This window comes from Salminus brasiliensis, unplaced genomic scaffold, assembly GCF_030463535.1.
Source record: "Salminus brasiliensis unplaced genomic scaffold, fSalBra1.hap2 scaffold_130, whole genome shotgun sequence".
Taxonomy (NCBI): domain Eukaryota; kingdom Metazoa; phylum Chordata; class Actinopteri; order Characiformes; family Bryconidae; genus Salminus; species Salminus brasiliensis.
In genome coordinates this window covers 37,334-51,377 of record NW_027326662.1, presented here as the reverse complement: position 1 = coordinate 51,377, position 14,044 = coordinate 37,334, and the positions used below count along the sequence as shown (strand labels likewise).

Below are 14,044 nucleotides of genomic sequence, written 5' to 3'. Positions count from 1 at the left end.
GTGCTGTTGGGGTTCTTTCTTTCCATTCTGCACTGCTAAAAATATAAGATACTGGAGGAACCTTTAGAGGTTCTTCAATTTGAAACTGCGGAGGAACTTTGTGGAACTCTTTTCTTCTGAAAACCTTTTCTTGAAGGTTCCTCAAAGCACCTTTCAAATGGAAGAACCTTCAAAGGTTCCTCAGGGATCTTGTACAGTAAGCGGAGAACACAGAGAACATGCTGTAGAAATTAACCACAGTTTAATAGTTTTATGAAATAACTGAAATGAGACAGAAAAAATGAGACTCTTCAAAAGCCTCACACAATTCATACGGCTGACTGTGGCCCTCTAATCTGGGTGAATTATCTTAAGACAGAATGAGATGATGAGTGTACATTATAATACAATTTCTATATCAATCATTTTGACCTAAAATATATATAAATCCATACAAGGAGCTGCTGAAACTGTTAGCTTCCAGTACAAGATCAACCAACATACCATACTAATAAGCTCATGCCAGCTACAGTGTGCATGTTGGCTGTGATTTGTGCTAGCTGAGGGCTGAAACCTGCTAATGACAGCAATTTAAAGCCTACACCAACCAGCCATAACATTAGTACCACCTGCCTAATATTGTGTACGTTCCCTTGAGCCACCATAACAGATCTGAGCATTCAAGGCATGGACCCCACAAGTCCTCCGAAGGTGTCCTGTGTTATCTGGCAGCCGATCCTTTCAAGTCCTGTAAGTTGAGGGAGGTGGGGCCTCCATGGGGGAGCATCAGTGAGCCTTAGGTGCCCATCAATGACTATCCTTCCTTGGAGCCCCTTTGGTAGAAAATATCCACTGCAAACTGGGAACACCTAACAAGACTTGCCTGATGTTTTGGAGATGTCCCGACCCAGTCGTCTAGCCATCGCAACAAATTCGACCCATTTTAAAGTGTCTCTGATTCTTTGTCCTGCTCCAACACCTCTATCACCTTCAAGAACTGACTGTTCACCTGCTGCATAATATGTCCACCTTGTGACAGATGCCCCTGTAGATGAAGACAATCCATGTTTTTCACATCAGTGGTGCTAATGTTATGGCTGATTGGTGTATATGCACTAAATGTCCAAAAATATCCAGACACCCCCTCTAGTAAGTGAATTCAACTACTTTACACTACACTGCTACGAAGGGTTCTTCAGGCGACACCGTAGAAGAACCATTTTTTTAAAGGAGGTGCGAGTTGGAAGACCCCTCAAATTAGTGAAGAACCTTTACATTGACCCCTTTATACCTTTAAACCGTTTCTTTTACAAAAATGGTTCTTCTTGGAACCAAATATATTTCTTCTATGGCATCGCTGGAAGAACCAATGGTAGCACCTTTATTTTTAAGAGTCTAAAGTGCAACCTTTCTCTGACATAGGTGTTGAACTGCACACACAACTTGTATCATCTTCATAAAAAGCACTGACAAATAGAACTGGGCGCTCTGGAGCAGCCATGAGAACATGAGCCCAATGCCATGTATCACTTAAAGCATTGGGCTGTGGCGCAGTGGATCTTCTCTGAAATGATGGAGCCCCATCCACTACCTGGCATTTGTGATCCAAGACTTGTGCCTATATGCAATCAGATCATCACAGCAGCCTAGTATAAAGCATTCAGAGTAAATAAGGTGGACACATTCCCTATTAATACCATTGATTTCAGAGGAAATAGTGAATGAGCAAGTGTCTACAAACTTTTGGACATGTTGGCTGGTTTTCTAGACAAGGATTTAGCCTTAGTTTCCTTTAAATACACAATCTCCATTCAAAAAGCTGTTTAGCCCAGGACTAGGCCTAATCCTGGTCTTGTGTACATCACCCACCCCCCCCCTCCTTTTTTTTTTTTTTTTTTTTACCAACACAAGATCCAATGTTAAGAATCAAAACTCTTGCAGGTAAGAATATCCAGCTGGCACAGTGTCATCAGTCTTGAAGCTGAAGTTTGGTACAGTCCTAAAAGCATACGTTTCACTCCTAATTGTTACACACTCTCTCAGCTAAACACCAGGCCCCAGGCAACAGTGGGCCGTCGCCAGGTTAGTCCATGTATTTTTCCGCACGCAGGATTTGGCAGTACATCAGCATGGAGAAAGCCAGAGCTAAGATCTGCAGGGGAAAGAGGAAAAATGCAGTGAGCAGTTATCATGAACGTGTTGTGATTGTCAGTGTGTGTGTTTACACATATGTCTTCAAATTGCATGAGTTCAAGAATCACTGATGCATGTGACTGCAGTGTGAGTGGACGTTTGGCTTTTGATGAAGTTAAAAAGGTCTTTTTTTAGCTTGTGGTCTCCTCTAAGGCTGCTTGGAACTTTGCATAACTTCTTAACCCCTAACACTCCAAGGCTTTTCACACACTAAGGTGTGTTCTTCAGTAACTACAGGAACATCTGTACAAACGAAAGGGGCTATTCTCTGGTTTTTGCCCCACCAGCAGGACCATAGGCTTATTAAGTGGTTAAGATTTGATTAATGACTGTTGCTAATATCTGGTAAATTGATACAGGTACAATTAACTCAATGCAATTCTGTGGTGTTTTCAGCCCCATCAAATCCATCCAGATGTTACTCCTCATGTCTACAGTACGCTTCTGATCAGTATGTGGAATAAAAACCTCCAAACAATGAGGTTTTCTAAATGTGAATGGGGGATATGGGCTTCTCTGTTTGTTTTCAATGGGAGGCTTAGTTGTAACAGTGTGTGAAACTACCTCCACCATGTTTAGAGGGGACTCTAAAGAAACATCTCCATACAAAATAATGTATTTAGGCCCCCAAAATAATATTAGTCCCCTATAATATAATATATATGCCACATGAAATTACATATGTATATTAAGACGTGATACATATGTATATTGACATTACAAAATTACATATTGCATATTACACATATACAAAATTACATATTGGGTTCTGTAAATATATATATATATATATATATATATATATATATATAGGCCACAAAATAATACATTGAGGCCAAAAGATAATATATTGGGATATAAAATAATATGCTTCTGCCACAAGATTATATATTGAGACTACAAAATAATATATTGAGGCCACAGGATAATATATTGATAATAACAAAATAATCTATTGAAGCCCCAATGTAAATAATATATTGAGGTCACAAATAATACACACACACACATACATTTATATATATAAATGTTGTGGCCTTAATGTATTATCTTGTGGCCATGCTTTCATTGAAAACAACAACCACCACCTTAGGGGCTTCTAGAGAAATATCTTCGCAAGTTTTGAGGTGAGTGTGTGAAGATATAAGCATGCAGATGTAACCAGGCTATAACTATTCCCTTGAAAATTACCTGGACAATGCCAAGGCAGACCCCAAACACCAGAACTGATGTGATGTTGCTGAGGAGGAAGTTCTTGGCCTTCTCATAGCAGGGCTAGATCAGAGAGAGAGAGCAAACAGGAAACATTACTTCAGCGAAAGCGGCCACACCTCACACAGACAGTGCTCAGACCATACACAGCAGATAAAGTCAGTGAGAGGTCACTGCAGAGACAGCAGAGCTGAACCTGAGCACAACCTGAACTGCATGATAAAGGGGTTCTGACCTCTTCCCATCTGTGGCAGGGTTTAGTGCCGGGCCTGCAGCAGGACGCGGGGAGATGATCTGGTGTTCCAGTGCTGTCGTGCCAGTCAGTGTGATTACTCACTCCACAGCACTTAAACTGCAGGAGACAGGAATCATACAGCTGAGGTCTAACACAGTTCATTTGCTTGTATAGGTTAAGAGTTACTGTTGTCTTGAATTATTATTGGAGGTGTTATTATCCAATGTAATTACATAATTAACGGCATAATTAATTGCAATTAATCACATAATTAATTAATTACATAGTTGTCCAACTTTTTCCATATGTATTACCCACATTACTTGTGTATAGGGTACTATACAGACACCCAAAATGATACACTAAATGGACAAAAGTATTGGGACACCTGCTCAGTCACTGTTTCCTTCAGTCAAATCAATGGTATTAAAAATCAGTTTATCCTGCTTTTGTTGGAGAGACTGTCTCTACTGTCCAGACTTTCTACTAGGTTCTGCAGCATTGCTGTAAGGATTTGATTGCATTCAATGACAAGAGCCTTAATGAGATCAAAATGTTGGATCATCACCAACACCTCAGCCCATCACAAAAGTATTGGATGGAGCACTACTGGAGCATCATTCCAGAGAACACTGTAGTTCCACTGCTCCACAGATCAATGCTGGGGTGCTTTATATACCCCTCTAGCCCACACCTGACATTAGGCAGCATGGTGCCAATAGGCTCGTGTTTTTCCACTCTATAGAATCATATTGTATTGGCAGTACTTCTCTACAGGGACTAGACAAGTTGTGTGTGTGTGTGTGCATTTGCACACCTGTATTAGCAATGGGTGCAACTTAAAGTTGCTGATCTTAGCGCATTCATTAGAAGGGGCGTCCACAAACATTTGGACATTTAGTGCATTTTCGTCTATATCTGCAGTTTTGTCCTCTTACGATTCTTTGCATGTTGTCCCAGGAATCCTTCAGGTCGCTGTTTTTGTTGTAGTCCTCCATCCCTTTTATCAGATCATGCTTAGCTTTCTCATCCAGCTGGAAACGACAAGTCAAGAAATTAAAAAAGCAGTTTGTTGCTGCCGGGACAGGATCTCATATCTCCTGACTTTACTTCTAAACTTTCAATGTGAAAAACATGGAGCAATTTGTATGATTTTTTACTGAAGTGAGCTGTTTTATGGGAGAATAGAGTGTTGCAGGATCTGACCTCTTTGTGGAAGATGCTCAGAACCAGAATCAGGGTCACCTCAATGAGGAACAGCAACAGGAGGATCACAAAAAACTGTTGAAGGAAGAAGCAATGTTGTCAAGACACAGTCTGAGCCAGAAGAAGGTGGGTCTGAAGGTAAGTGAGAGTTAGGGTGTATGGATGGACATGAACCAACACATTGCACCTCATACTGTTCGTTTATGCAATCATTTCAGAGGTGCAATCCTTCAACTGCTTTATACAGCATGTTCTATATTCATGAGCACAGTCACTGCCACTTTGCCACTTTATTATATTATATACAGAATTTATAAACATGTACATTTTTAATTTTTCTCTTTTTGTTTTACATTTTATTTAATTTTATTTAATTTAATTTGATAAAGTGTTTATACTTACACAAACAGTTGCAACTGTAACAACTGCAATTTTCCTCCTGGGATTAATAAAGTCCTTCTGATTCTGATTCGTGTAGGAACCACTACACACTAAAGGTTTATAGAAATAAACAACACAATAAACTCTAAAAACAACAACATCTTGATCTTCTTATCTTCCTATACACAGATTAGCCATTACATTAACAGATAAAGGCAATAACACTGGTTATCTACCATCTACAGTGGCATCTGTCTGTCAAATATTCGAGCATAAAGATCTGAGACACTTGTGACACACTGGGATGTTCTAGACGTCTGGGTAGGTCTTGTGGGGTGTTCCCGGTACCCGGTCAGTACCTACCAAAAGTGGTCCAAGGAAGGACAACCGGTGAAACCAGCGACAGGGTCATGGGTGCTCATTAAGACGCTCCCTTCTGCAAACGTCTTGGTGCCGGATACCACAGGACACCTTCAGAGGTCTTGTGGAGTCCATGGCTCGAATGGCACGAGGGTGACCTACTCAGTATTAGGCAGGTGGTGTTAATGAGGTTGGGGCTGAATGAGTGTAACCTAACATCTCACCGTCATCAGCAGACAGCGCTGCTCCTTCAGGGCACCCAGGCACCCCAGGAACCCCGTCACCATGGTAACGCCACCAGCCACCAGCAGCAGGTTGGCAGCCGAAAGCGAAGGGAAGGACAGCGGCAGGGAGGAGAACTGTGATTGGGTGAAGGAAAGCCACACCCCTACACCAAACAGGCCACACCCACCCAACTGTTGAGGAGACAGATAAGCAGAAGTCAATAGTAAGAATAGAAACCTCTGACTGATTTTATTTATTTATTTTTACAAAATGATACATTGCATTGGTGCATTTATCTTCAGAAATACAGGCAATAAAATACAACAATATACATTTAGCTTTTTAATTAATTTTTTTAATTACCTGGTAATCTTAAGTGTCATTGTGGTTGTTTTTAATAAGGTGTGGCCACAAGATAATATTGAGGCCACAAGATAGTATATTGAGGCACAAAATTAAATATTAACGCCACCCGATAACATACTGATAATATATTAAAATTAATTTTGACTGAAATCACTGAAATGTGTGTGTGTATTTTCATTATCAGCAGTAGCTACACATATTCATTTAATTTAATATAATTTTCATACCTTCCACCGTCAACTTCGTTTTTTATGACTGAATTTAATGTTGAAATATATATATAATAATATATAATAAATAAATAAATACATAACTAAATGATTTATATGTTCTCTAAGGTGTGATTAAAACTCACAACGTGGGCTTTAATCACACCTTAGAGAACATATAAATCATTTATTTATGTATTTATGTATTTATTTATTTATTTATCGTATGCAAATCTACGTTCCCGCGCGGACACTGTGAATCAGCGCGAGCCAGAGACAAGAGTTAGCTTAACCGCTAACAGGTGAGGGAAACTTTTATTAGCAGCTGCAATCTTAATTGTGTGTTACTCCTAATCGATTACCTAAGGCTTTTTATTGTTGTTAGTACCTAACTTATTAATATGATAAACAAATAAACTAAATTAAATAAAATGATTAATAAATAAACATTTATTAATATGTAGCTATAATCAAGGTCGGCTTGATTAATTTATCGTGACAAAGTAGCTAGCTAGCGTTTACCAGTTAGCTAGCGAGCTAGCTAGGTCTTTAGCTAAAGCTAGCAGTCGCTCCTAGCTTTATTCCAGGACGGGGTGATGAACAGAGCGATGGGTTTGTTGAGTCGACTCCCGATTCTCCCGGTAATTTTACCCAAGAACAGCGCCAGAATTGAGTCGACTCCTGATTCTCGACTCCTGTAGCTGGAGTCGTAATTTGAACGATAAACAGGGCCAGATCTGTAGGGTTTGTGGAGTCGACTCCCGATTCTCGACTCCAGCGAAAGGAGTCGAGAATCGGGAGTCGACTCCACAAACCCTACAGACGGTTTGAACGATAAACAGGGCCAGATCTGTAGGGTTTGTGGAGTCGACTCCTGATTCTCGACTCCTTTCGCTGGAATCGTAATTTGAACGATAAACAGGGCCAGATCTGTAGGGTTTGTGGAGTCGACTCCTGATTCTCGACTCCTTTCGCTGGAATCGTAATTTGAACGATAAACAGGGCCAGATCTGTAGGGTTTGTGGAGTCGACTCCTGATTCTCGACTCCTTTCGCTGGAATCGTAATTTGAACGATAAACAGGGCCAGATCTGTAGGGTTTGTGGAGTCGACTCCCGATTCTCGACTCCTTTCGCTGGAGTCGTAATTTGAACGATAAACAGGGTCAGATCTGTAGGGTTTGTGGAGTCGACTCCTGATTCTCGACTCCTTTCGCTGGAATCGTAATTTGAACGATAAACAGGGTCAGATCTGTAGGGTTTGTGGAGTCGACTCCTGATTCTCGACTCCTTTCGCTGGAGTCGTAATTTGAACGATAAACAGGGTCAGATCTGTAGGGTTTGTGGAGTCGACTCCTGATTCTCGACTCCTGTAGCTGGAGTCGTAATTTGAACGATAAACAGGGCCAGATCTGTAGGGTTTGTGGAGTCGACTCCTGATTCTCGACTCCTTTCGCTGGAGTCGTAATTTGAACGATAAACAGGGCCAGATCTGTAGGGTTTGTGGAGTCGACTCCCGATTCTCGACTCCTGTAGCTGGAGTCGTAATTTGAACGATAAACAGGGCCAGATCTGTAGGGTTTGTGGAGTCGACTCCTGATTCTCGACTCCTTTCGCTGGAGTCGTAATTTGAACGATAAACAGGGCCAGATCTGTAGGGTTTGTGGAGTCGACTCCCGATTCTCGACTCCTGTAGCTGGAGTCGTAATTTGAACGATAAACAGGGCCAGATCTGTAGGGTTTGTGGAGTCGACTCCTGATTCTCGACTCCTGTAGCTGGAGTCGTAATTTGAACGATAAACAGGGCCAGATCTGTAGGGTTTGTGGAGTCGACTCCCGATTCTCGACTCCTGCTTTATTCCAGGGGTGATGAACAGAACGATGAGTTTGTTGAGTCGACTCCCGATTCTCGACTCCTGTAGCTGGAGTCGTAATTTGAACGACAAACAGGGCCAGATCTGTAGGGTTTGTGGAGTCGACTCCCGATTCTCGACTCCTGTAGCTGGAGTCGTAATTTGAACGACAAACAGGGCCAGATCTGTAGGGTTTGTGGAGTCGACTCCCGATTCTCGACTCCTGCTTTATTCCAGGGGTGATGAACGGAACGATGAGTTTGTTGAGTCGACTCCCGATTCTCCCGGTAATTTTACCCAAGAACAGCGCCAGAATTGAGTCGACTCCTGATTCTCGACTCCTGTTGCTGGAGTCGTTATTTAAACCATGAACAGTTCCAGAGCTGTAGCTATTCCCCATGTACTCAGAAGCCCATTTTACCCCAGCTAGAAGCCTTTGCACATGCTGTGGATTATATGCTTTCAAATTAACCAGGCTATAAAATGCAGTGTTTTGGCATGTAATGTCATTTAGAGCCTCAGTCAAAACAGCAAACACCTGTATTTTATTTTACAGCAGCTTTGCATTAATACAGACGTTGTTGTCTGGTTGGATGTAGGTTGCAACGTTGGGTGACCAAAATTCATGATCAGGAAAACGTCTAATGCCAACGTTACCTGACGTATGATAGTGACGACAGCCTGTGTTGATATCTTATAAGTTGTGATGTTGAGCAACCAAAATCCAACATATTTCAAACATTACATGCCGTTGTCATATTTACGTAAAATAAGATCATTTAGTTGTGAGATATGGTGACGAAAAACCAACATCTGCTAAATGTCATAATGTTAACGTTGTTAGATGTTGATGGTTTTAAGTAATGTCTTTTGTCTTTCTAAGGGTGGAGTTTAATGTGAACCCAGTGTTGGTATTTAATGGATACATGACTTTGATTTCCAACCAAAATCCAACATCTGTACAATATTGAGTTTTTCAACTAAAATTCCGCAACTGACTGATGTCATTATTTCTGATATCAAATTGACGTCCAGTGAGTGCTGGGGCAGAACGTGCAGCTCAGCATCTGGTGTAACATCAGCTTTACACTAACATTTACATTTACAGCATTTAGCTGACACTCTTATCCAGAGCGACTTACAAGGTGACTCGTATTACACAGGTGGGCCAATGTAGTTTTAGGAGTCTTGTCCAGGGACTCTTATTGGTGTAGCGCAGCATACGGTCACCCAGACTGGGAATCGAACCCTGGTTTCCCACATGGTGTAATAGCTCACTGGCAGCTAGTGGTTTTATCTGTTGCACCACACCAACCACTAACCTTAACATAATGAACAGATAGGTTGTTAACACAGTTTAACATTCTTGGATATACTTGGATCATCACAATAAACTGCTGTTGTTCTGCCACCAAATCTCACAGGTCACAGGAAATGGAGCCCCACAGGTGTGTGAATACGTTGCCCTGGGAACACATTCGAGCATTTGAGGACTCACCCAGAAGATAAGGTTAAAGACGAACATGAGGTACTTCACACAACACAGGCAACCTCGTGACACGGCCATCCTGAGAGAAACAGGAAAGAAACAGGAAAGTGGTACAAAAGCTGTGTCTGAAAGGCAACTTGAACATGTTATTGTTATCGTATATCTGGACACTGACCTTGTTCACATATTGGTTAATGAACAGTACAGTGCAAACTGTGTTTCTGTGGTTTAACCCAAGTGGGTAAATTGGCAACCTACATTTTGTTGAAACATATAAGGGAGGCTATTGTTTTGTTAAAGGAAAATTTAATAGGTTGACCAGACATGTTTGTTATTTTATATTTTTGCTCTGGCAATATAAAGTAATATCAGCTTTTGTCATGTAAAAAAGAATCAGTTACTTTTAAGGTGTGTTAGCCTGATAGACCCGACAAACTAATCTGAGAAAAAAACACCTGATTTATTGACCATGGACAATTGCAGACATATACATTTAAGGCATTTAGCTGACACTTTTATCCAGAGCAGCTTACAAGGTTGCTTTGTAATACATACATGGACCAATGTAGTATTAGGAGTTACTACATTCATATCTGGGCACACTGACATGCGTACATTCACACATACCAGGGCAACTTTTGGAGTAACCAATTCACCATGAGGACATGAGGAGATCATGGAAAAAGTTGCAGGTTATAGTGCCATCAAAAGAAGCATTCTGATTCCAGTTTACAATTGCAAAACTCTGAGGTGCTCAGTAGTGCCCTAAAATGTAATTAGGCAGTCATTTCTGTCACAGCCAGTGAAATGCATACAGCATAAAAAATGTAGCATACTATTACTACAATATTAGTCTTTGTAGTACGGATGTACAAGGCTGCAATATGCGAATGAGTCATCATGGGGTATAAAGCCACGCTCCATCCAATACTTTTTGAATCAGTTGGGGATTAGGTGCGGTGGTGATCATCCAATATCCTGACCTCAGCAGCGCTCTTGTCGCTGAATGCAATCAAATACTTAACAAAATTTAGTAAAAAGCCTTCCCTGGACAATAGAGACAGTTACTCCAACAAAAGCAGGATAAGCTCTATTTAATGCCCTTGATATCAGAAGAAATGATGAATGAGCAGATGTCCCAATACTTTTGTCCATATAGTGTATGTACAGGTTTAGTCCTCGTTAGTTAGAGTAACTGCAGCAAGTCCTAAGTGCACCTTAGGGGCCTGTTAACAAGCCTGTGGAGGCTGGGCTTAGTGGGGAGCCAATCAGAGGCTTTTCTGCTTTGTACGTCACCATGGTGTTCAGTGGGATTGTCAAAATTTGAATATTCGCCACCCACCGCTAAGTAATAGACAGAAAAATCCCTTTATTACATCATCAATTGGGGAGAAGTTAGAGAAACTTATAATAATGTAATGTAATTTATCAGCTTAAAATGGCTTTTTTTAGACAAATCACTTCTAACAAAATGCTACAATGAGTAAGTCTGTGACAATGTACTTTTTTAATTAAGTCTGTAGAAATAAAGATTACTTTTAAATACTAAAAAACATTAAATACCATGGTTTTGTTCACCGGTAATACGTTCATATGTGTTGTCCACTGTCTGTTTTAATATCCCCTGCTTGGTTAGCTGTGTATGTGTTTTGATCATGTGTGTTAGCTTTCACACTCACTTCAGTGGAATTCAGTGTGTTGCGCTGTAGAGGGAAGTGTTCTTTCCTGGCAGGAAGGAACCACCCTGGCCTGCATTGCTGATAGCACTTACTTCACAAATGCTCTTCTACACATCCCGGGAACAAAACCTGGGCCTCTCCTAAAATCTAACGTCACACAAAAGCTTAACCATACCAAGCCATGGTATGAATCTTCAGGTTTCCTGAACGTAAGTCTATTTAGAGTCTACAATAGCTGGACAATGGCGAACAATACTGCAGCAGCCTAGGAAGAGGCTTTTTGGCAGACCTGAAATTACAGCAGGTCTACAGCACTTGCTTTTCTCATGGGATGAAAAAAGGTTCAGTGGTTAAAGTGAAACCACATGTGTAGTTGAATTAAAATTCCAGCCGGCAAGTAGGAGATTTTACATGGAAACCTGAGCCCACCTTTTTAATTGTGAAACTAAAAAAGAATAATGTCCATTATTGTCAGATTTGTTTTCTATTAAGGGCCAGTCACCTCCCTTCTGTAGGACTTAATTAGGCTAGCCTTTGCTAATTTTCAAATATCTGATAGTCAATCAGTCCTCATAAACACTTAATTAAATTAATAAATAAATAAATTATAATTACTAAATCAGTTACAGTAAATGCCTATATTGTCTATAAACATCAGAATAACAGTACGGCAGCAGCATATTATTTATCCTCACCCAATAACAACTGCCTGCTGAAAAACATTTAGAGTAATTTCCACAATGCTGAACCAATTCTGGGTTATTTAAGAATAATGAAATAAAAAAACAACCTAGTGTCTATTGTCTGTCTTTCAGGGGCATTCCTAAAACGTTTGTGGTCAGCTATAATTAATGTCTGATGTTCATAATAAACAAACACCCCAGACTTCATTCCTCTGATTCTCAATACAACACAGAATGTCAGTTTAAGGCTCTCTGCTCATATCTGTAAGGTTTAGCTCACTTTTACAGGCTGCACATTGTAAAAACAGAACATTAAAAAGTTTGACCTGCTTAATTGTGTGTAATTTCAAGAAGGATGTGTGTTATTATCCATCATCCATCATGTAACTTTATACCAAATGTCTTTTCATTTAGGAGGTTTACACAGTCTGATTTTAATAACCGTGAATTTAAACCTGAACTGGATTCTCTGATGTCCAGAGGTGGGCTAAGGTCAGTTGTATATGTAAATATATGTAATTATAGGCGGCTGAAGGCCTTACGTTATAATCCATCATCCATCTGCAGCTGGAAACCATTCTGTACAGGTCTGTAATGAATAACATCAAGTATAAAAAATGTGTTTAATTTACCTGCTGGTAGGTGGAGTCCAGGGGGTGTCTGAGAAGAATTGGGAAGCTTTTCAGAAAGCTTGTGCCAAACCTACAGTTCTACTGAGTTAATAGGTTTTCCCTTGTGTTAGCCTTGACCTATTTGGCCTGCTTTTGTTGCTGCTCTTTCCTCAGTTCAGCAGGAGATGAGACAAGCTGTGTTTTCCTGTTTTGTAGAACTGCAGCTGCGTTCTGATGGATCCTAACTCTTCATTTGCTGCTTTTTGTCTTGGTTTATTTGTTGGATCTTCTTCAAAGTTCCTTTTGCTCCCCCTCAAAACGTCTCCTTCAGGTTAAAAGTCTTATTCTTGTAGTTTGATCCAGCAAACTCCTTTTCCATGACCTGAAGAACTGATCGTCTCTGCGTTACAGCCTCCTCATTCCCAGTAGTTGATCTTTCCCTCTTCTCAGACTTATTTTCTGTTTCTCTCTCGCACCCTCTCTCTTTCTCTCTTAGCCTTGCTCCCAATAAGTTCCAGATGTAGTTACCAGCCCTCCTCTCTGACCCTTCTCTCTTTCTCTCCTCCCCCTTTCCATTTGCCCCAAGAGAATCCATTCTTTTTCAAAGCCCTCCTCCTCTTATTAAGTGTCCCTCTCTCTCCCCTGCTCTCTCTCTCCCCTCTCTCCCTGTTCCTTCGCTTATGTCTAAACAATTGTGATGGATTGCCTTTGTCCTCCACAGGGGGGGCATCATATGTTTGAGTCTTTGCAGTCCTCGCTGCAGGTCATGTTTTCCTGAAGTTGTCCACATTCTTTAGTGGTTCCTCAAACACACAGGAATACACCAGGCATTTTCTAATTCTGGTCAAGTAAAAGACAAAAGCAGTTTGGGGAAAGAAGAGAATTGTGAGTGATTATAACTAGACCTCTATAAGTCATGAAATCCAGCGCCAGAGACCTAAAAAAGGACAAAGCATTACTGGCTCCTGAGCTTTCCTGCCATGATGATGGACGATGTAGTCAATAGCTCCGTCTAGTGGCGTTCAGTGGCCTTACACCACACTGAACTCCAATATAAACATAGATTAGACTAGTTAAAGGTCTCCGTCCACCCATCCATCTTTTTATCTGCTTTTTCCTGGTCAGGGTGGCGATGGGTCCCAAGCCCACCTGGAATCACCAGGCACAAGGCAGGAGTACCCCCTGGACAGAGCTAGTTAAAGAGCTAGACTTTTTATATTCTTAAAGGAAATCTAGTGGTGTTTAGTGGCACACTGAACACCAATACAAATATACACTATTTGGACAAAAGTATTGGGACACCCACTCATCCATTGTTTCTTCCGAAATCAAAGGTATGAAAAAGGACTTTATCCTAGGTTTGTT

At 40.8% G+C, this 14,044-nt stretch overlaps 1 protein-coding gene across 2 annotated transcripts; it reads right to left on the bottom strand.

Moving 5' to 3' along the window:
• Positions 1-219: 219 nt before the first annotated feature.
• On the bottom strand, positions 220-13,171 carry tspan4b (tetraspanin 4b). 2 transcript variants are annotated; one of them, XM_072672009.1, is made up of 8 exons: positions 12,701-13,171; positions 9,716-9,785; positions 5,791-5,982; positions 4,826-4,900; positions 4,558-4,653; positions 3,620-3,736; positions 3,364-3,447; positions 220-2,131 (listed from the first exon to the last, which is right to left on the bottom strand). In XM_072672009.1, exons 2-8 carry the CDS (start codon positions 9,782-9,784, stop codon positions 2,063-2,065), a joined length of 702 nt encoding a protein of 233 aa, XP_072528110.1. In that variant the 5' UTR covers position 9,785; positions 12,701-13,171; the 3' UTR covers positions 220-2,062. The 2 variants fall into 2 exon arrangements, with proteins under 2 accessions (XP_072528110.1, XP_072528111.1); XM_072672010.1 differs by lacking the exon at positions 12,701-13,171 and adding an exon at positions 11,386-11,523.
• Between the last annotated feature and the right edge of the window lie 873 nt (positions 13,172-14,044).

Excerpts from the sequence above, each read along its gene's own strand:
- tspan4b (XM_072672009.1), bottom strand. The coding sequence starts at position 9,784 with ATGGCCGTGTCACGAGGTTGCCTGTGTTGTGTGAAGTACCTCATGTTC. Across the intron at positions 4,654-4,825 it reads TGAGCATCTTCCACAAAGAG|CTGGATGAGAAAGCTAAGCA; the intron begins GTCAGATCCTGC and ends TGTCGTTTCCAG. Across the intron at positions 2,132-3,363 it reads TCTGCCTTGGCATTGTCCAG|ATCTTAGCTCTGGCTTTCTC; the intron begins GTAATTTTCAAG and ends TTTCCCCTGCAG.